The sequence below is a fragment of the Lithobates pipiens genome, unplaced genomic scaffold, assembly GCF_037356315.1.
Source record: "Lithobates pipiens isolate NorthernLeopardFrog02 unplaced genomic scaffold, aLitPip1_a1.2 Scaffold_10, whole genome shotgun sequence".
Classification (NCBI taxonomy): Eukaryota; Metazoa; Chordata; class Amphibia; order Anura; family Ranidae; genus Lithobates; species Lithobates pipiens.
Genome location: NW_027507686.1, coordinates 67,692,810 through 67,718,417, shown reverse-complemented (window position 1 = coordinate 67,718,417; position 25,608 = coordinate 67,692,810). Strand labels below are relative to the sequence as shown.

The following is a 25,608-nucleotide window of genomic DNA, read 5'->3' as shown; positions in this document are numbered from 1 at the left end:
ATCAGAGCGGTGACTCCATCCTCATACAACTCTTTTTTTTTTAGCAATAGTATAACATGTTATATGCAAGCATATCTGTGGTCCAATTTTAACTACTTCCAGACCAAAGCCTATTTAAACAATTGTTGTTTACAGGTTAAAATCAGTATTTTTTGCTAGAAAATTACTTAGAACACCCAAACATTATATATAATTTTTTTAGCAAAGACCCTAGAGAATAACGAGAATAGCGGTCATTGCAATATTTTATGTCAAACATTATTTGCACAGCAGCCTTTCAGATGCAATTTTTGGGGTAAAAATACACTTTTTTTTAATAAAAAAAAAAAAAAAAGAAAACAGTTAAGTTAGCCCCATTATTTTGCATATTGTGAAACATGATGTTACGCTGAGTAAATAGATACCTAACTTGTTATGCTCTAAAATCGCACGCACTTGTGGAATGGCGACAAACTATGGTATTTTAAAATCTTCTTTGGCAAAGTTTAACATTTCTAATGGTTACCAGTTTAGATTTACAGAGGGGGTCTTTTGCTAGAATTATTGCTCTTGCTCTAACGATCGTGGCAACACTGTCTACATTTGCGGGCGTGACTTACGTATGTGTTTTCTTCGGTGAATGAGCACGCGGGGACGGGGTCACTTGAATAAATGTATATATATATTTTTTTATTATTATTTTTACGCTGTACCTTTAAAATAAAAATCTGATCACTTTATTGCTGTCACAAGGAATGTAAACAGCCCTAGGCAGTTATAGGTATGCTTTATGGAGGGATCTGGAGTCTAAAAGACCCCAAACCCCTCCTCTGCACTTTAAAGTATTCAAATCGCTAAAATCAGCTCAGTTTGCAGCCGATTAAACCGGAAGTGATGTTGCTTCTGGGTTACTACATTGCAAACCCGATATAAGCCGATTCCGGTTTTGTTCAGGACTCCAGCCAGCCGGTGAGACAGGAGACCCAAGCCGAGCGGCAGGAGGCGTTGTGAGGGGGGACGTCCCCTTCCCACTCCTTGTGATAATAACTGAGCGGCTCATTAGCCGCATCGGTTGTTATCACTTGAAAGCCAACTGCCAGCTCTAAAAAACAGTACAGCCACTTCAACAAAATGACGTACAGGTACATGATTTTGGTTTAACTCATATATAGCAATTTCTACATTGTATTTAGATTATTTCTAGCCTACTTTGATTAATCTGAACAATCCTGAAGTTTGTAAACTTACTTTGTGAAGATCCCTTGTTGTTGTTGTTCAGTCGTTTTATCGTGTCCGACTCTTCGTGAATTTATGGACCCTAGCGTGCCAGGCTTTTCTGTCCTTCACTGCCTCCCGGAGCTTGCTTAACTTCATGTTCATTGTTTCGATGATGCTATCTATCCATATTGTTTTCTGTTGTCCTTTTCTCCTTTTCCCTTCTATGTTTCCTAACATCAGGGTCTTTTCCATTGAGTCCTCCCTGCACATTAGGTGGCCAAAGTATTTGAGTTTTAGCTTCAGGATCTGTCCTTCTGGTAAATATTTAGGGTTGATTTCCTTCAGGATTGACTGGTTTGATCCAAGGGACTTTCAAGAGTTTTCTCCAAGACCATAGTTCAAAAGCATCAATTTATTCAGCGTTCAGCCTTCCTTATGGTCCAACTTTCACAGCCATAGGTTATAACTTTCATAGCAACTGGGAATACCATAGCTTTGATAATGCAGCATTTTGTCGATATGGTGATGTCTCTGCTTTTCATAATGTTGTCCAGGTGTGCCATTGCTTTCCTCCCAAAAAGAAAGCAAATCTTAATTTCATGGCTACATTCACCATCTGCCATGATCTTGGAGCCTAGGAAGACAAAATCTGTCACTGTTTCCATTTCTTCTCCTTCTATTTGCCAATGAGTGATGGGGCCAGTTGCCACAATCTCAGTTTTCTTAATGTTCAAGTTCAGGCCAGCTTTTGTACTCTCCTCTTTCACCTTCATTAAAGTGGTTGTAAAGACTTTAACAAAAACAAAACAAAACCCTGCAAGACAAAGGCATAATGAGCATTATGAATTACTTACCTTATATTGAAGCCACAACAGTGGTCCTTGTACACCTCTCCAACCAGTGACATCGCTCCCAGAGTTACTTCCGGGTATCGTGAGCATGATTGATCTGAGCCACGATGACGTCACTCCCCGCACATGCGTGTGGGAGCGGCCGGTGGCCGCATACTAACTAAAGCAATGGCACAAACATGCCACTGCTTCAGTGTGCATGTGCCAATGACATCGGCACATACAGATATGGGGGAAATCTACTAAACCATGCAAGTTTAGGAGATATCAGGGGTAGCTACAGGTTAAGCCATATTATAGGCTTATCTGTAGCAAAAAGTGGTTGTAAAGGATTTACAACCACTTTAAGAGACTCTTTCGTTTTTCATTACTTACTGCCATTAGTGTGGTATCATCTGCATATCTCAGAAGATTCCTACACATATACTGATTTGAATAATGTGACACATGTTTCCTTTGCCCATAGTTCCAGTTTCCTGTTTCCCAGGGACTGTCCCTCATTCGGGCAAAGTCCCTTTGTCCCTCTTTGTCCTTATATTTTGGTCTGATCTATACACAGTTAGGTTCATATATATTTGGACACAGGCACAATTTTCATACTTTTGGCTCTGTGTGCCACCAGAATAAAATTAAAACAAAACAATTCAAATGAATTTGAATTGCAGACTTTCAGCTTTAATTCAAGGGGTTGAATATAAATATCAAGTACAAATTTTAGAAACTGCTACCATTTTTTTATACACAGTCCCCCCACTTTCAGGGGCTCAAATCTAATTGGACAAATGAATATAATCATAACTACAATGTTCATTTTTAATGCTTTGTTGGGAATCCCTTACTGGTAATAACTGCCTGAAGTCTGGAACCCATGGAAATTACCAAAGACTGGGGTGCATCCTTTCTGATCCTTTACTGGTAATAACTACCTGAAGTCTGGAACCCATGGACATTACCAAAGACGGGGTTTCCTCCTTTCTGATACTTTGCCAGGCTCTAACTGCAGATAGTTTTGCCTTCAGCAAGTGAAATGCATACTCAATTGGGTTGAGATTAGGTGATTGACTCGCCCATTGCAGAATATTCCACTTCTTTTCCTTCAAAAGCTCATGTGTTGCTTTTGCAGTGTGTTTTGGACCATTGTCCATCTGTACTGTGAAGCGCTATCCAATCAACTTTGCTGCATTTGGCTGAATCTGGGCTGACACTATACCTCTAAACACTGCAGAATTCAACCAGCTGGTTCTGTCTTCTGTCACATCATCAATAAACACCAATGGTCCAGTGCTACTGGAAGCCATGCATGCCCATGCCATCACACTGCCTCCACCATGTATTACAGATGACATTGTGTGCTTTGGATCATGAGCTGCTCCAAGCCTTCTCCACACTTTTTTCTTCCTGTCATTCTGGTACAGATTAATCATAGTTTCATCCATCTAAAGAATTATTTTCCAGAACTGGGCTGCCTTTTTTTTGGCAAAGTCTAATCCCTCTTTTCTATTCTTTAGGCTTATGAATGGCTTGCACCTTGTGGTGAACCCTCTGTATTTGCTCTCGTCAAGTCTTCTCTTGATTGTAGACTTTGACAATAATATGCCCACTTCCTGGAATTGTCCTTCACTCTGGATGTTGTGAATGGGTTTTTCTTTACCATAGAGAGGATCCTGCAATCATCCACCACTGTTGTCTTCCAAAGACGTCCAGACCTTTTTATGTTGCTGAGCTCACCTGTGCATTCTTCCTTCCTCAGAATGTAACAAACGGTTGATCTGGCCACTACTAATGTTGCTGCTATCTCTCTGATGGATCTGTTTCATTTTTGAGGCCTTATAATGGCCTGTTTCACTTGCATGGACAGCTCCTTTGAATACATGACGTAGGTTAACAGCAATAGAGTCCAAATGCAAGTATTACACTTAGAACACAACTCCAGACCTTTTTACCTGCTTAATTAATGAAGAAATAATGAAGGAGTAGCCCACAACCTGGGTATGAAACAGCTTTCGATTAAATTGTCCAATTACTTTTTGTCCCTTGAAAAAGGGGGGGGGGGGGGTGGCTATTCTTCAAAACTGTAATTCCTAAACCCTTCCTCCAATTTGAATGTACAGTTCATACCCTCAAATTAAACCTGAGAGTGTTCTCTTTCAGCTCATATCCATTACTGTATATAACTATAGCTTGAATATGTTTTGGTAAATACCTGAGAAAATCTAAAATTGTGCCTGTGTCCAAATATATATGGACCTAACTGAATTTATTGGAATGATAGATTTTTTTTTTAGCTTTTGAGTGTAGATTACAAATGCAAATAACACACTTAGAATCCACTCCAGACCTTTTACCTGCTTAATTTATGAAGAAACAATGAAGGAGTAGCCCACAACCTGGGTATGAAACAGCTTTTGATTCAATTGTCCAGTTACTTTTGGTTCCATGAAAAAGGGGGTGGCTATTCTTAAGAGATGCAATTCCTAAACCTTTCCTCCGATTCAGATGTACAGTACATACCCTCAAATTAAACCTGAGAGTATGTACTTTCAGTCCACATCCATTATATAACTATAGCCTGAATATGTTTTGGTAAAAACCTGAAAAAACTAAAATTGTGTCTGTGTCCAAATATATATATATATATATACCTAACTGTAGTTGTATATAAAATGCAATAATTATCTATGAAAATGGGTTTTACGGGGGGCTAAACCTTTAATCCAATTTCTAAATGGCTGCTTTTGTAAATTCCAAAAGCCAGTGAACAGCAGAGGAGAATCTGCTGGAATTTCAGGAAGCTGTGGAAAGAGATGGCCAACAGACAGGTAGCATTTAGAATATGAAATTACCTTTCAAGCTTATATTGGATATTTGATTGTTAAATATAATTGTTGATTGTATTGCTAGTGCTAGTACAATGTTCATGTGAAAAAATGAAAGTGTATGCTGTGACTATAGATCTCCATTAATATAATATGTTCTGGGTGCACACTGTAGGGGATATCCAAGCTAGCATATCCACGTAAATATGAAGGTCAGGACATTCCACAGATACAAAAAAGCATAAATAATGCAAAGCTTTATTCAATGATGTTTTGGTGGGTCACAGCCTTGATGATGTTGGTGAATAAATCCTTGGATTATTTATGCTTTTTGAAATACCTACAAGTGCCCTGACCTTCATGTTTACTAGATATTTATATGTACCGTATACAATAAATATTTCAACTGTTTACTTAGCTGTTTGCTTGCAGTTGCACTTTAACTAGCTTTGGTTATAGTGTATAAACATGCACATACTCCTTATGTAAATATATGTCAACCAGATAAGGGAAAAACACTTATAAACAAATTTCTTATTTTTTTTTAGGCGATACATCGAAATACAGATAATTGATGATGAAGAGTACGAGAAAAACAAAAACTTCTTTATTGAACTTGTGGAGCCAGAAATACAGAGAGGAGGTAATATAGGAAAAAGAAGGAAATGAAGAGAACCAAATCATTAGATCAAAACGAATTTTATATATATTGGCAAACTGGTCCACAGTCACCTATTATATTTGACTGATTGTTCACAAACAGCCTGGAAATTCCTACTTTAACTCATTTGTCTTTATTCAGGTGAGTCTGGAGAAAAATGGGTGGTGTGCACTAAAAGTGGTGAGGAGATTGCTGGAAGTCCAAGCTTAGGAGAACACCGCAAGATGGAAGTGATCATTGAAGAATCTTATGAATTCAAGGTAAGAGGTATTGAATTGAGGAAGGGCGTAAATGTAATTGGTATTTCATACACTAGGAACTCTATATCGCAGCCATACTGCTGTTTTAAACAAAGTGAAACCTGCACATTTATAAAGCACAGTGATGTTCTTTACAGATGAGCACTGTGGTGTGCTGGCGTTGAAATTTGGTGGAGTGCAATAAAACTTAATGGAAGGAAGAGAAAAAGCAACACAACCTATTTGCCTCCATTTTGGAGCTGTCTGCTTCATTAAGCAGAGAGAACTCACACACCTCTGGCTCCACACTGAGGCCCACATTTTATGAGTGGACTGTAAAATGCTGGCTGCGGTGAGAGCAGCTGCACAGAGTATATCAGAGAGTGGATAATGTTATCTGTTGTAAATTTGCCCCTAAGAGTCTTCAAATGTCCCTATTCCTTTCACTGTTGCCATCATTATTGACTCCTGCTTTATTCACACTGTTTTGTCCCTATGTCCTCTGTCTGCCTTGTTTTCTATTTTGCTGTTTTTTGTTCCTGTGTGGTGACTTTACCTTGTCTCCACGCTCCTGCTTTTCTTCTGCTTTGGTATATTGTAATCTTGACAGATATTCATTCTCCTTTCTCATTATGCCTGGTGATGCTGAAAACATTACCCCAGTCTGTAACCTTTACATTGCTTTATACTTAACCTGTACTCCTTTGCTTTGCACATAGAGCACGGTAGACAAGTTGATTAAGAAGGCAAATTTGGCTTTGGTTGTTGGAAGCAGCAGCTGGAGAGAGCAGTTTGTCAGTGCAGTAACAGTCAGCGCAGGTAAGTGTGTGTGTAATGCATATTGATTGTCTGCATGATGTTTATCTCAGGACAAAATTCACTTGATCACACACACAAATGTAATACACAGAGCCATGCTTATTTCAGTACATGAAAAACCATGACATATTTAATGATATGATATACACTAATTGCCAATATGCTTACTACATTTTGCAACAGTAGTCTACACCTACACATGCTTTTTCACTATAATCCCGCATCCATGCCACTAACTTCTTTCCCTTTTCCCTACCACTCTTCCTACTGGCATGCTAATACCACAATGCTTTATTTTTTTTCTCATATCCTCCTCTTCTTTTTCTTTTGTTGTTTTGTTTTTCTTTTCCTTTTTTTCCACTGCTGTTCTCTCTTTCTGGGCCCCCTCTTCCTTTTCTGCATGTCCCATCCTGGGCAGGAGATGATGATGATGAGGAGAGCAGTGAGGAAGGGCTGCCCAGTTGCTGTGACTACATCATGCATTTCCTGACTGTCTTCTGGAAGGTTCTCTTTGCCTTTGTGCCCCCCACTGAGTACTGGGGGGGCTGGGCCTGCTTTCTGGTCTCCATCTGCATCATTGGGATCCTCACTGCTGTCACTGGCGACCTGGCTGCACACTTTGGCTGCACTGTTGGGCTGAAAGACTCCGTCACCGCTGTGGTCTTTGTTGCTTTGGGTACATCTGTGCCAGGTATGGACTGTACTGTCAAATGAAATGTTGTTAATGTTGATTTACTGTGGAGGGTAAAATTTATCATAGATGATTCAGTATGATAAGGTAACCATTAACACATGAATCTAACAGATTTTTTACTTTTCTAGATGTTTCCAATCCTATGCTAAACTTTTCAACAGCTATAATTTTTAACCCTTTTTCGGCTGCTAGCGTTGGTTAAAACCGCCCCGCTATCGGCCACATACCGCCGCTAAAACGACGGTAAAGCAGAGCTAAATATAGCGCCACTTTCCTGCTGACGCCCCGAACCGCCTCAGTGTGAAAAAATTCATTCCAGTGCTTTTTTGATGCATTTTGCAGCGTTCCAGTACAGTCCAGTGCAGGAAAAATGCAGCATGTTCTACATTTTCTTTTTGGAACTGGAACACACTGGAACTGCAAGTACTGGTGTGAACTATGCCATTGAAAACCATATAACCTACTTTCCATTTGTTTTTGAGACAGAAAAAAAAAAATGCACTGTACTGCATGTGGTGTGAACTGGCCCTAAATTAGTTGTATAGACAAACTATGAGACATTCTTAGTGGAGGCAGCTGCATCACATTTCACACAGAAGCCAGACAGTATATTGTTATGAGGAAAGTGTTCTGTTTTCAGATTACATGCAGGCTGTTCTTTCTGCGATTGGTTCTTATATTAGTAAAAAGCAGTTTATAAAGGCCATGAAGTAAGAGCCTTAAGTAAAGCTATCTGTTTCAAGTATAAACATATGGGATATGCTTTTGAGGTCCCGGCAAATGTCACTTCAAACAGATGTGCTACCAGTTTCATACTAGTTAATCACAAAACTGAAAATAGAGGATTTTATAATGCCATTTAAAGTTGAACAGGCAAAGGCCAGCAGTTGTGAAAAAAACAATAGCAGCAGTTTGATATTGTTGTTCTGCTCCTTTTTCTAAGTGGGGGGTACAGTTTACATTTCTTGGCAGGAAATGCCAAAACTTTGTACTGTTCTTGAAGGATTTAAGAAGTCAATATTATGACATAGCAGGGTGATTGAAATGACAACACCTAGACAAGACTTCAAGACTCCAAGAGGATTGTATATGACCTGTGCTTTCAGTAAAGAAAATCCATAAACCTTATTGGATTGCATAGGTTGTTAAAGATTTAGAGCTTGGCAGTATAGCTATATAATGCATAAGAAAATGTATTTTAACAAAATAAAATAGATATCCCTGACATGAGTCCTACCCTATCTTATTTTTAATGCATGAACCCTTGTGAAACTACTAAATTTCATCCCAAAAAGCTGGTAGAAGGTCCTGTATGCCAGTTGCCCCTATCCAGTGCTGGGACAAGGTCATCCAGTGCCCAGTGCAAATATGGCAAGCTGCCCCAACCCCCCCCCCCCCCCCCCACACACACACACACACACACACACACACACACACACACCTTTAGGCTGGATTCACATCTATGCATTTTTTGTGCTTTTTGCATTTTGCAGATATGAACTACAGTCCATTTAACATGGTTTCCTGTGGAACACATTCTGTCGTGCAAATCTGCAAAATGCATAGGTGTGAATCCAGCCTTAGATAGGGCTAATAATGGTGTAAGGTTTGTTATGCATGTAGTGTTGGTAATCCACTGAAATAGTACTAGCATATCATCCAACTTCTGAAGTTGAAATGAGAAACATTTCAGGGAGAAAGTGGCATGTGGTGCAGTGATGAGCGGGTGTCGGTAAAATATGATGGCCAGGAGGGGGCAAACTGGCACCCCCTGGGCGCCTCAACTGCTACACCCTTTAGCTGCAGATGGAGTGCCTGGTGCGGCCATGATGTTTTGCTTCACTGCTGTAGCATGAATGATACACCTTGTTGAACTTGGTGCCCCACAACTATGTACAATGCATATAATTGCAGCATGCTAGTGCAGGGTTGAAGGGCTTAAAGCAGGCAGTAAGGAGGCGATACAACAACTCCTTACCACTTGTCAAATGCTCTCTGAGCAAACTGAATGCTAATTGCTTTCCAGAGACCAAAACATGTGTGAAGCCCTTAATTATTATTATTATTTTTTTATTTACATTTTTTATATAGTTTTTAGAATTTAATATATTACATTTTTAACTGCTCTGTTGGGGGGGGGGGGGGGGGGGGTTGGGGCTTTGATGAATTATCAGGGCTCTAAAAATATCCCAGATGTTTGACTTTTGAGGAACTTTTGCTGCATGTGAAAATGCACGTGTTGCTGTGTTGATGGCACTGCTGCATGTTTACTAATTACAGTGGGGGGTTACTAATACAATAATACAATAATAATAATAATTACTAATTACACTGCTTACAGTGGGGGTTAGTTACTAAAGGCAAATCCACTGTGCACTTCCAAGTGCACTGCAATTGCAGTTGGAAGTGCACTTAGAAGTGCAGTCACTGTAGAGGGGGATATGCAAGGAAAATGAAAAAACTGTATTTTTGCCTGTAAATGATTGCATGATAAAATCAGCAGAGCTTCCCCTCATTTCAGATCTTTCCCTCAGGTCTACAGCGACTGCACTTCCAAGTGCACTTGTAGTGCAGAGTGGATTTGCCTTTAGTAAATCAATTCCAGTGTGTTTCTGTCTGTCAAGAAAGCAACAATTTTGTGGCTGACATGGAATGGTATGAACCTAACCTTAGGCTGGATTCACACCTATGCATTCTTTGTGCTTTTTGCATTTTGCAGGTTTGCACTGCAGATCGTGTTCCATAGGAAACCATGTTAAATGGACTCTAGTGCAAATCTGCAAATTGCAAAAAGCACTAAAACTGCATAGTCTCTGAGAAAATATAAGCTTCTCCCTGTAAGAATATAATTTCTTTGTGCTTAAAAGCACAAAAAGCCCTCTTATATAATGCCGGGAAAGTGCGCCCTTCTTTCTGTCTAAGTGACAGAAACAGTTGTTGGTATCAGCTTGAGCTCAGTATAATCCTGAGCAAACTAGCCAGTGGCTTTTTTTTAATACTAAACAGATCGATAACAAAAGAGGCTGCTGACTTCAGAATAAGCCAGACACTTGTATTTATTCAAAAGAACCAATGACACACATGCATATATTCAAACAGAAATATAGTAGTGACGTGTACAGACACTGGTGTGCAAAACCTTGTGGCAAGTACATGGCTTTGAACACAACCGTGTACACATTCCCACTGCTATCAGTGTTGCGAACCATACCAAACTATGGCCCAGTGAGCCATAATTTTGTATAATTATACTATGGTTCCCAAATGCACCGATCTGCTTACTTAGGAGTTTAAATGCGGTCGCCATGGAGTGGCCAGTCCCTTGGTGAGGCATAAACAAACAACCTTAAAAGAGCAAACAGATCCGCCGTGTCCAAGGGAAGGTTTCTGCATCCAATGGTCTTCCACCAACGTCTGTATGTGTGAATACCCTCACATGAGTGTATTGCAGCACAACTGACACTGGGTGGCATCTGACAACATACATTAATAAAATTTTCCACAACAATAGGTGTGAATCCAGCCTTATAGAGGGCTCACAATGGTGCACTGCAGTTTGGCCACAGTGTGAGGCTGGATTCACAGCTATGCATTTTTGTGTCTTTTGCTTTTCGTAGATTTGCACTACAGTCCATTTAACATGGTTTCCTATGGAACACATTCTGTAGTGCAAATCTGCAAAATGCAAAAAGCACTAAAAATGCATAGGTGTGAATCCAGCCTGATTGTATGTGTGGTTTACCTGGGTTTTAGGTGCGCTTCCATTGAATTCTATTACACGGTGCGTTTTCTGAAACTGCATCAAAGATGCAGAATGCAGGACTTTGATGCACCTTCATGAAAACACACTGTGGAATGGAGTTTAGTTGAAGTGCACCTAAAACCCCGGTAAACCATACAATCACACTGTGACTAAACTGCAGTGCACTGTTTATTAGGAAAAGAGTGAATTGGCAGGGGGGTCTGGGTAGTAAGAACATGTGTTTAAAGAGCAGAGTGAAGGACTGTAGAGAAAGTGCTAAGGCTGTATTTTAGGGACAGGACAGTTAGTAGAGGACTAAACTGGGATAGAAAGTGTCAGCCAAAGGTTGCATGGAAACTGGAATTTCCAGAACTGAGACCAGAGGCTGCAAGATATGCAGTGTAGATTTACAGACATTTGATAGAAGAAGGTGAACATTACTGTGAACAGCAGAGAGAAGCAGGAGACTGTGCTGATTGTGCAGGGAAGGTAAAGAGACATGCTGGAAGTGAGATGAGTCAGACAAAGTGGTGACCAACAAGGAAGACTGGTGTGATTTGGCCGAGAAGGTGAACAAGCGGACAGGGGGAGGGGACCCTGGAAGAGAGGAGTGATTAATGGGTCCAGGGGAGATAATGCAGAGTTGAAGTTACTGTAGAGTTGGGGGAATTGATTAATTATGCAGTAACAGGAGGAAGAATGACCGTCACTCCTCTCAGGCAGCAGAAGCAGCAGAATCTCCTAGTGCCCCCCCATCACAGATTTGGACACCACCCAGGGCAGGAGCTCCTCCCACCCACCCCCTGTACCGTTCCTTCACCGTCCCTGCCCCCCCCCCCTTGTACCCACCCTGCCCCTACAAGGGGGTGCAGGAGGGGCTCTTGCTCTGGGCGGTGTTCAAATCTGTTATGGGGGGGGGGCATACTAGGAGCTTTATGGCTCATTTAAGATTGTCTACAGCACAAGAGTATTATTAGCATATTAAACAAAGTTATTTTTAGAAATAACTATAACAAACCGAAAAATATAAAATTGTAGTGGAGAAATTACCACTTACACTTGTGGTGAGTGTTGCTTCTTTTTTATTACATGGAAGGACAGTGTAGTGCATTAAAATACATTGGTGGTTAGTGGATAAACATCCCCTTACATTTGTGGTCATTGGAGAAATGCCCCCTTACAAAGGGGTTCAGTGGACAAATACACTGACCATATGGGTGGTCAGTGAATGTGACCCTTTACATTGGTGGTCAGTGAAGAAGTGCTCACCCAACATTCATGGTCAGCAGAAAAATGCCTCTTTTCATTTGTGTTTGAAGGGTGTGGGTGGGAGGTGCTGGATTCATCATTAATTTCAAGGCAGAGTCTATTCTGTTAACAATATATTTGGTTAAGCAGTTCCTAAGCACAGGGCAACACACAAGAGTTGGAAATATGAATTTTACTGTAATAGTCTAGAGCAGGGGTGTCAAACTCAAATTCATCGGGGGCTGCATCAGCAATATGGTTGTCCTCAAGAGGCCAGTTGTAAATCTAAGACTATGCATCTACTCTTTATCATATTAAATAATTGCTTCTGCATTTAATTATAATTGTTTTTTTAATTTAAGTAATAATTAGCTCAGAGTTCAGGGGGTGATGTGTACAGTGGGCAAGGTCCGGGAGCTGCGCTACATACAGAATGCAGAGATCAAGAGTGCGCTGTGGACAGAGTGCAGGACAGAGTGCAGGGTTCAGGAGGTGCGCTATGCAGGGAGTGCAGGGTTCAAAAGTGCCCTGTGTACAGAGTGCAGGGTTCATAGGTGAGCTACATGCAGGGTTTGGGGGGGTGATTCAGCTCACCCCACCAACTGATGCCCCTCCACTACCAGATCCCCCACCCCCAACTACTGCCCTGCCACTCACAGACCCCCCCACTGACAAATCACCACCCCCAGCTAACACCCACCCAACTACTAAGAGACCACCACCACCAGACCACCACCCTCTGTGAAATCCCAGGGATAAGCACTCAAATTTTGGCATTCAAGTGGTTCATCCAGCCTGTGTACCCGGCCAACCGCTCAGCATGTAAGGAGTTCATTTTTGCAAGCTGCCTTTGCTGCTGCAGAATCTCCGTGCTCGGCTTGTATAGCCTGGAACTGGTGCATGCGCAGTAACAGGACCGCTACAGGTCATATGACAAGGCTCGAAGGGCCGTATTCGACCCAGGGGACTTGTGTTTGACACCTGTTGTCTAGAGTTACTCTATTATGATAAAAATAAATATAGCAAGCACCAAAAACTATAATTGGAGTTGTTCTTCGTTTCCAGAACTACTTACATTGCTAGTAAGAGAAGTGCACACTTACATTGATGGTTAGTGTCAGGAAGAGCGCCCCCTTACTGACAGCTAAAAAGATCATAAGGGACAGTGGTTTCATACTTAGAGGAGATACTGTACAGGTCCCATGGCTGCTGACTGCACCTTCTGGTGTTTGCTTAAAAATTACAAATGGACTGTAGGGCTGGAGATAGATCTGTTCCAATGGCCAAGTCAGCTTCCACTGCTCCAACTTACAATCCACATAAATCTGTGTACATTTTTCCCTAACATTGATTTAGGAAATCAATATTAGGGAAATATCACATTTATTTACATGGTTTCAAACTTTAGAACTGACAATTCGATATATTATTACCACACAATATGGATGCTGTTCCTTATAGAGTTCAGTGTTTGTGGTGAATACGTTGTACATACAGTATCTCACAGAAGTGAATACACCCTCATATCTTTCCATGAGACAACACTGAAGAAATCACGCTTTGCTACAATGTAAAGTAGTGAGTGCACAGCTTGTATAACAGTGTAAATTCGCTGGCCCCTCAAAATAACTCAACACCATTAATTTCTAAACCTCTGGCAACAAAAGTGAGTACACCCCTAAGTGAAAATGTCCAAATCGGGCCTGTTATGCTGCGTACACACGACTTTCTGACTGAGCGGACCTGCCCACACACGACCGGAAGCCCGGCAGAAGAACCGAAGAGCGGGACAAGACCCCGAAGTCGGAAGAAGACCACCGGATGGCGGCGACGACGACGAAGAAGAAATCCAGGCTCCTCCGCTAGTAAAAGAGCTAGCAAAAGAGCAGAAGATAGGGGAGGAGTCCGGCGAGAAGACACCCCAAGACGGAAGTAGAGAAGACCACCGGAGCTGTCTAATAAATTATTTGAAAAACGTATGTTTTGTTTTTTTATTTACACTTTTTTTCACCAGGTGAATGGGTAGGGGTACATTGTACCCCATACTCATTCACATAGGGTGGGGGGCCAGTATCTGGGGGCCCCCTTATTAAAGGGGGCTCCCGGATTCCGATAAGACCCCCGCCCGCAGACCCCACCAGGGTTGTCGGGAAGAGGCCCTTGTCCTCATCAACATGGGGACAAGGTACTTTGGGTAGGGGCGGCCGCAGGGCCCCCCTTCCCCAAAGCACCCCCATGTTGAGAACACGTGGTCTGGTATGGCTCAGAAGGGGGGCTGCTCGCTCATCCCCACCCCCTTTCCTGACCAGCCGGGCTGCTTGCTCGGATAAGGGTCTGCTGTGGACTTTGGGGGGACCTCCACGCCATTTTTTTCGGCATAGGGGTCCCCCTTTAAATCAATACCAGTTGATGGGGCATAGTAAGGTGTCAATCTCGCTGGAGGCAACGGACCAAGTCCACCAGATAGTCTGATCATGTGTACGCAACATTAGTGTTACAAGGTCTCAGGTGTGAATGGAGAACAGGTGTGCTAAATTTGGTGTTATCGCTCTCATGCTCATCATGGCAAAGAACTCTCTGAGGATCTGAAAAAAAGAATGGTTGCTCTACATAAAGATGGCCTAGGCCAGTGATGGCGAACCTTGGCACCCCAGATGTTTTGGAACTACATTTCCCATGATGCTCAACTACACTGCAGATTGCCTGAACATCATGGGAAATGTAGTTTCAAAACATCTGGGGTGCCAAAGTTTGCCATCACTGGCCTAGGCTATAAGAAGATTGCCAAGAATCTGCAACTGAGCTGCAGCACAGTGGCCAAGATCATACAGTGGTTTAACAGGACAGGTTCCACTCAGAACAGGCCTCGTAATGGTCGACCGAAGAAGTTGAGTGCACAAGCTCAGCATCATATCCAGAGGTTGTCTTTGGGAAATAGACTTATGAGTGCTGCCAGCTTTGCTACAGAGGTTGAAGGGGTGGGGGGTCAGTCTGTCAGGGCTCAGACCATACGCCGCACACTGCATCAAATTGGTCATCCCAGAAGGAAGCCTCTTCTAAAGATGATGCAAAAGAAAGCCCGAAAACAGTTTGCCGAAGATAAGCAGACTAAGGACATGGGTTACTGGAACTATGTTCTGTGGTCTGATGAGACCAAGATGAACTTATTTGGTTCAGATGGTGTCAAGTATGTGTGGTGGCAACCAGGTGAAGAGTACAAAGACAAGTGTGTCTTGCCTACAGTCAAGCAAGGTGGTGGAGGTTGCATGAGTGCTTCCGACACTGAGGAGCTACAGTTCATTGAGGGACCATGAATGCCAACATGTACTGTGACATATTGAAGCAGAGCATGATCCCCTCCCTTCAGGGACTGGGGCACAGTGCAGTATTCCAACATAACCCCAAACACACCTCCAAGCCAACCACTGCCTTGCTAAAGAAGCTGAGGGTAAAGGTGACGGACTGGCCAAGCATGTCTCCAGACCTAAACCCTATTGAGCATCTGTGGAGCATCCTCAAATGGAAGGTGGAGGAGCGCAAAGTCTCTAACATCCACTAGCTCGGTGATGTCATCATGGAGGAGTGGAAGAGGACTCCAGTGGCAACTTGTGAAGCTCTGTGAACTTCATGCCCAAGAGGGTTAAGGCAGTGCTGGAAAATAATGGTGGCCACACAAAATATTGACACTTTGGGCCCAATTTGGACATTTTCACTTAGGGGTGTACTCACTTTTGAGGACATCGAATGTACACTGTTATATAATCTGTACACTCACTACTTTACATTGTGGTAAAGTGTCATTTCTTCAGTGTTGTCACATGAAAAGATATAATAAAATATTTACAAAAATGTGAGGTGTGTACTCACTTTTGTGAGATACTGTATCTGAAATACTAAATTGCTTGAAGGCATTTCAGTAAGATTCAGATACATATATGTGTTTTATGCACAGATAAGCAATAGACAACTACATACATACATTCACCATAAAATAATAGACATGTGCATTCGTTTTCGTCCGAATGCATTTTCGTCCGAATTTCAGGTATTTTCGTTTTCGTTTTGACAAACGAAAACGAAAGTGCAGAATCCGAAAAACTAAAGATCCAACATAAATAAATGCTTTATTTTTGTTTTCGTTGTTACAACAGTTCGATATAGAATAGGAGATTCAACGTGACTCTGACAATAACAATCTGTGTCTATTGAACCTGTGGTCGAATGTGCCTAACCTTACCTTTATTAGTCCAAGATTATATAGAGAAAATATTCGACATAGAGAGAACAGATTCTAAAGTGCTAATTTTAAAGGCTAATATGCAAGTTACTGTCCTAAAAAGTGTCTGGGGACCTGGGTCCTGCCCCAGGGGACATGTATCAATGCAAAAAACTGTTTTTAAAACAACCGTTTTTTCGGGAGCAGTGATTTTAATAATGATTAAAGTGAAACAATAAAAGTGTAATATTCCTTTAAATTTCGTACCTGGGGGGTGTCTATAGTATGCCTGTGAAGGGGCGCATGTTTCCCGTGCTTACAACTGTCCCTGCACAAAGTGTAATTTCTGCAGGAAAAAAAGTCATTTAAAATCTCTCGCGGCTATAATGAATTGTCGGCTCCCGTAATACAGAGAACACTTATTGAAAGTCATTGATAAAAAAAAAAAAAAAAGCGTGGGGTTCCCCCAAATTCAATTACCAGGCCCTTTATCCAAGCACACAACCTGACAGGCCGCAGGAAAAGGGGGGGAGGAGAGAACGCCCCCCCTCCTGAACCGTACAAGGCCACATGCCCTCAACATTGGGAGGATTCTTTGGGATCCCCCAAAGCACCATGTCCCCATATTGATGGGGACAAGGGCCTCATCCCCACAACCCTGGCCGGTGGTTGTGGGGGTCTGTGGGCGAGGGGCTTATCAGAATCTGGAAGCCCCCCTTAACAAGGGGACCCCCAGATCCCAGCCCCCCTGTTTGAAATGGTAAGGTGTACAAAAGTACCCCTACCATTTCACAAAGAAAGTGTAAAAAATTGTTAAATAAGACAAACACACTTTTGAAAAAGTCCTTTATTAAAAAAAAAAATAATTAAAAAAGATTCCTGCAGTGGTAATCCACTCTTGCTATCCAGCAACAGATGATCATCTCTCCGGGGTCCAGCGATCGCTGATCTGGTCCAGCGCAGCGAATCCATCCATCTTCTGTCTCCATGGAGGAGACACTGCGGGATCCCGGTGGCCTGGCATTTCTTATATGTGGAGGGCGGGGCCAACCGTCACCTGACGTTACATTAGAGGGGGGCGGGGTCACCCATACGTCATTGGAGAAGCGCGGCTTCCCCATTTGCATCAGAGGGGGGCGGGGTCAGGTGACAAAGCATCCTCCCAATGTTGAGGGCATGTGGACTGGTACGCTCTCTCGTCCCCTCCTCTTTTCCTGCGGCCTGCCAGGTTGCGTGCTCGGATAAAGGGTCTGGTATGGATATTTAGGGGGAACCTCACATCAATTTTTTTTTTTATTTGACGCAGGGTTCCCCTTAATATACATACCAGACCTGAAGGGCCTGGTAATTGAATTTGGGGGAACCCCACGCTTTTTTTATTTTTTTTATCAATGACTTTCAATGAGTGTTCTCTGTATTATGGGAGCCAACAATTCATTATAGCCGTGAGTGATTTTAAATGACCTTTTTTCCTGCAGAAATGACACTTTGTGCAGGGACAGTTCTAAGCACGGGAAACATGCACCCCTTCACAGGCATACTATAGACACCCCCCAGGTACGAAATTTAAAGGAATATTACATAATATTTATTGTTTCACTTTAATCATTATTAAAATCACTGCTCCAGAAAAAAAGGACGTTCTTAAAACTTTTTTTTGCATTGATACATGTCCCCTGGGGCAGGACCCAGGTCCCCAAACACTTTTTAGGACAGTAACTTGCATATTAGCCTTTAAAATTAGCACTTTAGATTTTGAACATTAGAGTCCCATAGACTTTAATAGAGTTCTAAAGTTCACACTAAGTATGCTATATAGAGTTTAACAGCTCTGTTGAATCTTCTTTATACAATCGACAGACACCATAAGCCTTCAAAGACAGATTCGATCGTAATTCATGTGGATTTTCGGATGAATGCAATTTTTGAACGAAAAACAAAATAAATAAAAACGAATTTCGGTAGTAACTAAATAAATTTATTTTTCGGACGAAAATCAAATTCCAAAACTAAATATTTCACTCTGCACATGTCTATAAAATAAATCAACAGGACTCTTCAGAAATTTGTGTATGTATTGCCAGACACCTGTCATATCTACAAACCTGAATGCTGATATTGATTTTCAAATGCAACTATAAAAATCCTGATTGTCCAAAGCCAAACAGAATTTTGACCTTGGGTCGGTGTAAGTCTAATTTTGATGAACAGGCAAAAAATCTGCCGAGACCTTAATTCATGTTACAAGACGCATATACTCTATGTTATACATTACTACAATGCAGATATGTAATTTTATCTTTTATTGTTTCCTTAGACACATTTGCCAGCAAGGTAGCAGCAGTTCAAGATCCATATGCTGATGCTTCCATTGGTAACGTGACGGGTAGCAATGCAGTTAATGTTTTCTTGGGTTTAGGAGTAGCATGGAGTATTGCTTCTATATTCTGGGCTGGAAAAGGCCGGACCTTCCATGTAGAGCCAGGGAGCCTGGCTTTTTCGGTAACTCTCTTCACAGGACTTTCTCTTGTCTGCCTCAGTGTTCTACTTTACCGTCGACGTCCGCCTGTAGGAGGAGAACTTGGAGGTCCTCGGATTCCAAAAGTACTGACTAGTCTTCTTTTTTTTGGCCTTTGGTTGGTGTACATTTTAATTGCATCACTAGAGGCGTACTGCCACATCCCTGGCTTTTAAAGGAAAGTGTGCCTCAAAGCAACAAAATACAGCTGTTCTATGAAATGTGTCTTCCTAGGATCATTTGGTCAGTTTGAGTACAACATTTTAGCTCTTTGTATGTGAAAACAAAAAAATCACAATAGAGACAATAACAATATAAAACAGCCTGGTGCAAAAGACCTTTGCTCTTTACAGTGTTGTCTTCCCATTCTTTTTTTCTGGTCCTTAGACAATTACTTTTTTCTGCCAAGACTAAGACTGGATATTTTTAACTTAATATTGGAGAGCACTGTTATATCCAAGATTTCTTAAGCGATTAATTCTGTTCTACTTTAGGATTATAATGACACGGGTAGGCAATAAAAATCCATTACAGCAGTGGGTTCCACCTACCACATCTTGAAATGTTAGTGAATGGGCAGACACAGATGAGTGATATCTGTCTTAAAGATGTTGTTGGGCCAAGCGCTATTTGTCTTCTGAGGGTATTGAAGCAGCACAAACTGACAAAAGAACATTTATATCCAGGGCTTCCATTAATTAATGGGATCTTCCACTGTGAGGAATTGCAGTTAAATCAGGAAAATGTTGGATTATAGGGTTTCTCTTATTATAACTCACCTACGAGGTCCCTGTATTATTTAGCTGGCAGAGGCCATGGTACTCAACATAGCAAAAACAAAATAAGACTGACAGGTCTGAAAATGTAAAGTATGTTCAAAACAAGTATACAGTTTCCAGGTGGTACCAATGGCGTGAATCTCCCAAAAGCTTCTACGTCTCTTCAGGATATGAGGGCTAAACCCTCAACAGCTGAGCTCCCAGTTCTACTGTGTTAAGGAAGGCTCATAATTTAAATGGAAGACACACAAGAAAATGTAATATGTCCTTGCCTTTGCTTTGTACTATCTAAAGTTCCAGAGAAATATTCTGTAAAAAGTCAGTTTAAAGCACTAGGTGTTACTCAAAACTTAAAAAAACAAAAAAATTTGGGTTAAACTTGCCATTTATCAGTGAAGGTAAAATGTAAATTGAATGTAATGTAGGGTAGATACCAAAAACTGACATTTTGGGGAAAAGATTTTTTCCCTTGAGTCTCAAAATATTTAGCGATTCAGTAATGTTGCTAAAAAAGGAAAAAAAATGAAGTGTAGACATCAGAGCATATTCCAAAAACTTTGGGAGATGCTTTTATCCTTTATTGCATTAGCATGGAAATACCTTGTATGTTAATGACACAGTAAACCTAATAACCTACTAATAAAATTCAAGAGTATGCATGTAAAAGACCCAATATGCCCATAAAACTTTATATGTTTGATTTTGTATTTACAATTGTATTAAGGGTAAAAGCAGCCTATTTTATTATAATAATCAATTTAAGGCTTATGAGGCATATCAAAAGCTACCTACAGAATATATTTACGAGATTACTTGTTATCTCCAGCTTAAATACATTTTTGACACTTAAAGGATGTCTAAACCCAAGAACAAAAATGGAATATAGTGCAGCATTCTAGACTTTAGATGTGGTGGTTGCATTCATTTTATTTCTTAGGCTAAAGGCAGCCATAAATGGTGCAATTTTTTTTCCTGCAACCGTGGCCATGGGGAGCCATCCCTGCCATGGGAACAGACAGTTCGCAGCTGCTGACAATAATCACATGAAAAATCCAACATGCTGGTTGAACCCAAGTTGATTGATCAAGTTCGATATAATCAACCTGCCCATACATGATTTGAATCCTGTTCAGTTCCTGCTGAACAAGCCAAGATTTGAACCATCTATGGCTGGCTTAAGTACATTTTATTGTAGTACTGTAAGTACATATTACCACATTTGCATCCTGTCAATAATCATGTCCTTACAACTTCCTGAGCTGAACTTAAATCTCAGTGTTATCAGAATTTACAGCTATCTTATGTGAACTACAAAACATCTTCCCCATATGTAATTAAGATGTGATAAAGGGGGTGTTTGTAGTCCAAAACAGGAGAGCTGCCAATGCTACGTCACCATAGATGGTAGTTCATTGAGTGGACAGATGAAGGGTATTGCTGTAAGAATCATTAAATTAAATGGAGAAAGCCTGGAAAAAAAGAATGCAACCACCACATCTATGGACTGGTATGCTGCAAAATATTACATTGCTGTTTTTCTGGTTCAGAAAAAAAAAACATGGAGGCTGGCTGCCATTGCTAACCTTTGTTTCTGAAAATGCTACTGTAGTTCCCTGTCTTGATGACCTTCCTGCTTCAATACTTTAAGTCACCAACCCAAACCTGAAGTAAGCAGATAAGGACTTCTGATTCTTTTCTGACATTCCTGATTCCAATACTTGTGTAGGTTGATGAGTGTTGGAACTACTGGCTCAGCATTATAGATAAGCAACTTGCATTTTCAGAAAGAGGTCAGCAATGGAAGCCTACATATTTCTTTGTTGACAGATTTACTTTAAACATATATCTTTAAACTATATTTCAACTCTTGTATATAAACTGTGGTCATTTAGGTTTACTGGTCTATTAATAAGTCAGTGACTAGAAATGTCTTAAACAGGCATGTCAGAAGTGGGTTTTTTGGACTGGATTTGGACCTCCTACTCCTTTTTTTTTGTAGCTCTCACTTGCTTTAAGGATTTCAACTAAATGAGACCCCACATGTTCTTTAGTTCATAAAGTTTACACTTCTATACCTCATTTTATAGCTGAATACTTCATAAAATTATTTTTGGTCCCATTCTCTGACATAAAATAGGTTGCATTTATTATAATAACACTGATCACAAAAGCGCTAAAATACTTTTCTGGAATTAAGTATTTGTGGCTCCTAGTAGACATAATGGGCCACTTGACAGAATGGTTTTACTCAGTTCAGCCACTGTTTAATTTGAGTTTGACATTCCTGTGAAGGTAAACAGGTACAAGAAAATTGGGGGGGACCTTGATTTTAGTACCTTGCAGGGCCCTAACTTAATTTGCCACTGAAAATATAAAAGACCAATGGTACTTATATGTTATCTGAATAATTATAATACTGGGAGTGAAACATGGAGTAAAGAAAAAGTGAAGAAGGCAACAGAGTATAATAAAGGGCAATGCAATGTCATGTTATTATGAATGTTTCTCTGTGACTTCTTTGCACTTAGGCTAACTGTATATTCTTTATAAATATCTAATATTTGTATAAGTTTGGTGCACTGTATTGTACATGCAACATGTGCGTGACATGTTAAATGGTTCTGTGCAGTGTGTATGTCATTAATCAGGAATGTTGCAATATTTTAGGTTCTGAATGAAAAAAATCAGATGTATGTGTGAGATCATTTCAATGTGGCGAATAACTGTAGCAACATGCTAGCATTCAAGTGTAACATTGTATGTGAATAACTAACTGATACCTGCCAGTGGCACAGGTATGGGATAAACTTGTGTGTAACATTAAAATGAACAATTTTTTAAAATACTTTACAATATTGTGGCAAGGAGCTGGTTAAAAATATAATTATTGTCACATATTAGGAGTGACATAAGGTACCTGTTAATTTAATAAGAATGTTGTTTCACCAACTAACTGCAGCAACCCCCATCCCCCCCCCCCGCCCCCACTAGAAACAGGTGCAAGTTGTCCCTTGGCTGCCTTTCACAATCTTTTCATCAGACTTCTGTAATTTTTTGGGGAAATTACAATCTTGGCTATCTGTCTTGGATTTTTGTCAGTTAAATTATGGAAATCGTTGCCAAGGGCAACTTGTGCCTGTTTTTAGGAGACTTTAGCAGTAAACAGCCTACATCTGGTTGAAGACAATTTGGAACTAATCATTATGACATCCTTGGCATTATTGTTTTTGTGCATAAAATCTTTTGTAACATTGTAACCTTGAGCTTGTCAAGCAGAACTTGTCAATATCCTCAAGGAAAATAACACTATTACAAATGATAAGACTCAACATTGCATGTGGCTGTAAAAGTTTAATAGAAATATATTCCCTCCTTATGACATGATCTTAAATAAGCAACAGCTTTTCTTGCTTTTATTTGTGTACACTCAGTTGAAGCCTTTGACATTCTAGTACAATTTTAATCTTTTTTTTTAAAGCTGAAGAATAGCCATATAGGTTTAATAGTAAAGCACAACTTAAATAGTAACTATTATTTATTATTTCTTCATATCTGGGCACCTACCCTGTCACATGTTAAGCAAGATCAACAGGCTGAAACAAAGCAGAGATCGCTTTTCAAGCCTGTCATGAGACATATTGGAGTATGCCTGATTGCCATTCTGACCCCTTTGCTTGAAAATTGGCCAGAATTTTATTCTGGAGGACCTCCACACCAAATTTCTGAAGGTTTGGGAGACATAGATAACGTCCATTCATCACTTAAACATAGATTGTGCCCTACTCTCAGTGTGATCACTTCTACAGCCTGCTATTAACATATTTAGCTCATGATCCACACGGGATGATCAGTCCTAACTGCCCCCTCCCTTTTTTTCCTTTCCCCTTTTCCTTCCCCAGGCAAGTTCTCTTTTCAAGTATTATCTCCCTTCTTGGTCTCTCTTCCTCTACCTACACTTAATATAGCTCCCCCCCCCCCCAACTCTTATACTCCCAACATGTATGGAAGGGTACTCTCTAATCAGCTTAATTGACGTGGAGTACACCCCGCTGGCATGTTTAGTACTCCTCCTGACCTTGTTTGGCTCTCGGAGCCTCAGCAGTTTAATAGCTTTATGCAACTGCATTTTGACAATAAATCCTGTCATTGTAACAAATTAATATTTACTAGGCCTCTGTCTTATTGTCTCTATTGCACCATTTTGATGTGTTCATGTACGCTGTATAAAATTTTATACATTTTTGTGACACAAAACTGGCATAGAAACAAGGCAAGTAAAGGATATATAATCTTTTTCAGAATTTTCTGCATGATTTTTTCGGGTCAAAAAACACTGGGTGAGAGCAAAAGCCAGGCAACTTGCACTTTTAGAAGTGTGTCAGAAGTTACAGTGCCTGTTTTGCTCTCATGACTTTTTGAAAGCAGCAGAGCTTTCCAAAAGAAGCTAGCACTTCTTCTGGCAACCTGTATGGAGAATATAAAGACAATATAGGAGTATTAGTATATGTTTGTAAAATGTGAAAAAATAAATATGATCATGAAAAAATGCCACTCTCTGATTATGATGGTCATATCTTTATCTCCCATAAATGGCTCATCCCATTCCACTTTTATTGGTTCCTCTTTTTTGTTGCAGAGGAGCTAATAGTAATCAAATGTGATACGACCAGAGAGGGACACTGCTTCCTTAAGGAGCATAGTAAAGGGTCAATGACCAATAATGGGATATAATCAATTCTTCTCTTACCCTTCTTTAGCCTTCTGCTTTTCATACTGAAAGTATTTTTTTCATTTTGGATAGAATAAGGGGGGTTATTATCTCTGTAAGATTTATTTATGCCATCTGTTTCACATTGGGGAGATTCCCCTTCACTTCCTATTGAATAGCCAAAACAGGAAGTGAGAAAAAAAACCTCAACCCCTCTAAAGTGACAATCAGAGATTCTATCACTAGAGTCACAAGAACTAGTGTCCCCATTAGAACAAATCCTCACTAATTCTGTTTTGGGGAACAACCCCAATTTTTTGATTTTCTTTAACTTTTGGTGATAATAGTAATTAGGACTAATAGAGAGGGAAAATCTCTCTAACAGGGACAGAGACTGCAAAATCCTGACAGGTTTTATAATCATCTCCATGTTATCCAAAAGAAAAAAGTTTTGTCCTTAGTTATAATTGAACTCCTAGCTCGTTGACTGGACATGAAACCCTCAAGAGTTATTTCATAGCATTACAAAATTAAAAGCATCATGGTAAAATATGGACCACAGTAAAAATTCAATATATCTGAAATAAAGGCTACTTTTCTCTTACTGTTTTACTTTTGCCTGTCTGTAGTATTTTATTGTGCTCTTTCTCATGACATAAAAAGACAGCTTTATATGCCATCTGCTGCTTCAAATTGTCATGTGTCAGTGCTTCCAGCTGCTGTAAAACTTGCTAAAAATACTGTATGGTTACAAAAATTGCAGGTCTGTGTTTTGGTTGCTTGATTTTGATACCTATCACAAGCTGCTTTGTCTGCATTTTGCTACATTATACTATGTTAAAGTATGTTTTTAATAGTAGTATTATTTTGTGTTTTATTGTGAGGGTCACACTGTTATTTATGGTCACAGGGCTATATATGATGGTTTTTGAATGATAAATATAGAACTGGTTTCTGCAAAGCCATATATGCTTAGTTTAAAGCTGTGCTCTGTTTTAAATGCTTTTTTTATTCATGGTATATGTAATATGTTGTTGTGGACTTTAAAACATGTTTTTTCTATTACACTGTATTGCTTATTTAATCAGTAAATGTGTGAACATTCAGCATGACACATACT

The 25,608-nt window shown here is 40.3% G+C and overlaps 1 protein-coding gene across 1 annotated transcript in view; it reads left to right on the top strand.

The window, feature by feature from the left end:
* LOC143931935 (sodium/calcium exchanger 1-like) overlaps positions 1 to 25,100 on the top strand; it is a 165,268-nt gene extending 140,168 nt beyond the window's left edge. Inside the window, 5 exon segments of the mRNA XM_077455794.1 lie at positions 5,413 to 5,507; positions 5,667 to 5,785; positions 6,484 to 6,583; positions 7,002 to 7,274; positions 18,801 to 25,100. Of these exon segments, the coding sequence (XP_077311920.1) occupies positions 5,413 to 5,507; positions 5,667 to 5,785; positions 6,484 to 6,583; positions 7,002 to 7,274; positions 18,801 to 19,177 (964 nt within the window). The 3' untranslated portion in view covers positions 19,178 to 25,100.
* The last annotated feature ends 508 nt before the right edge of the window (positions 25,101 to 25,608 follow it).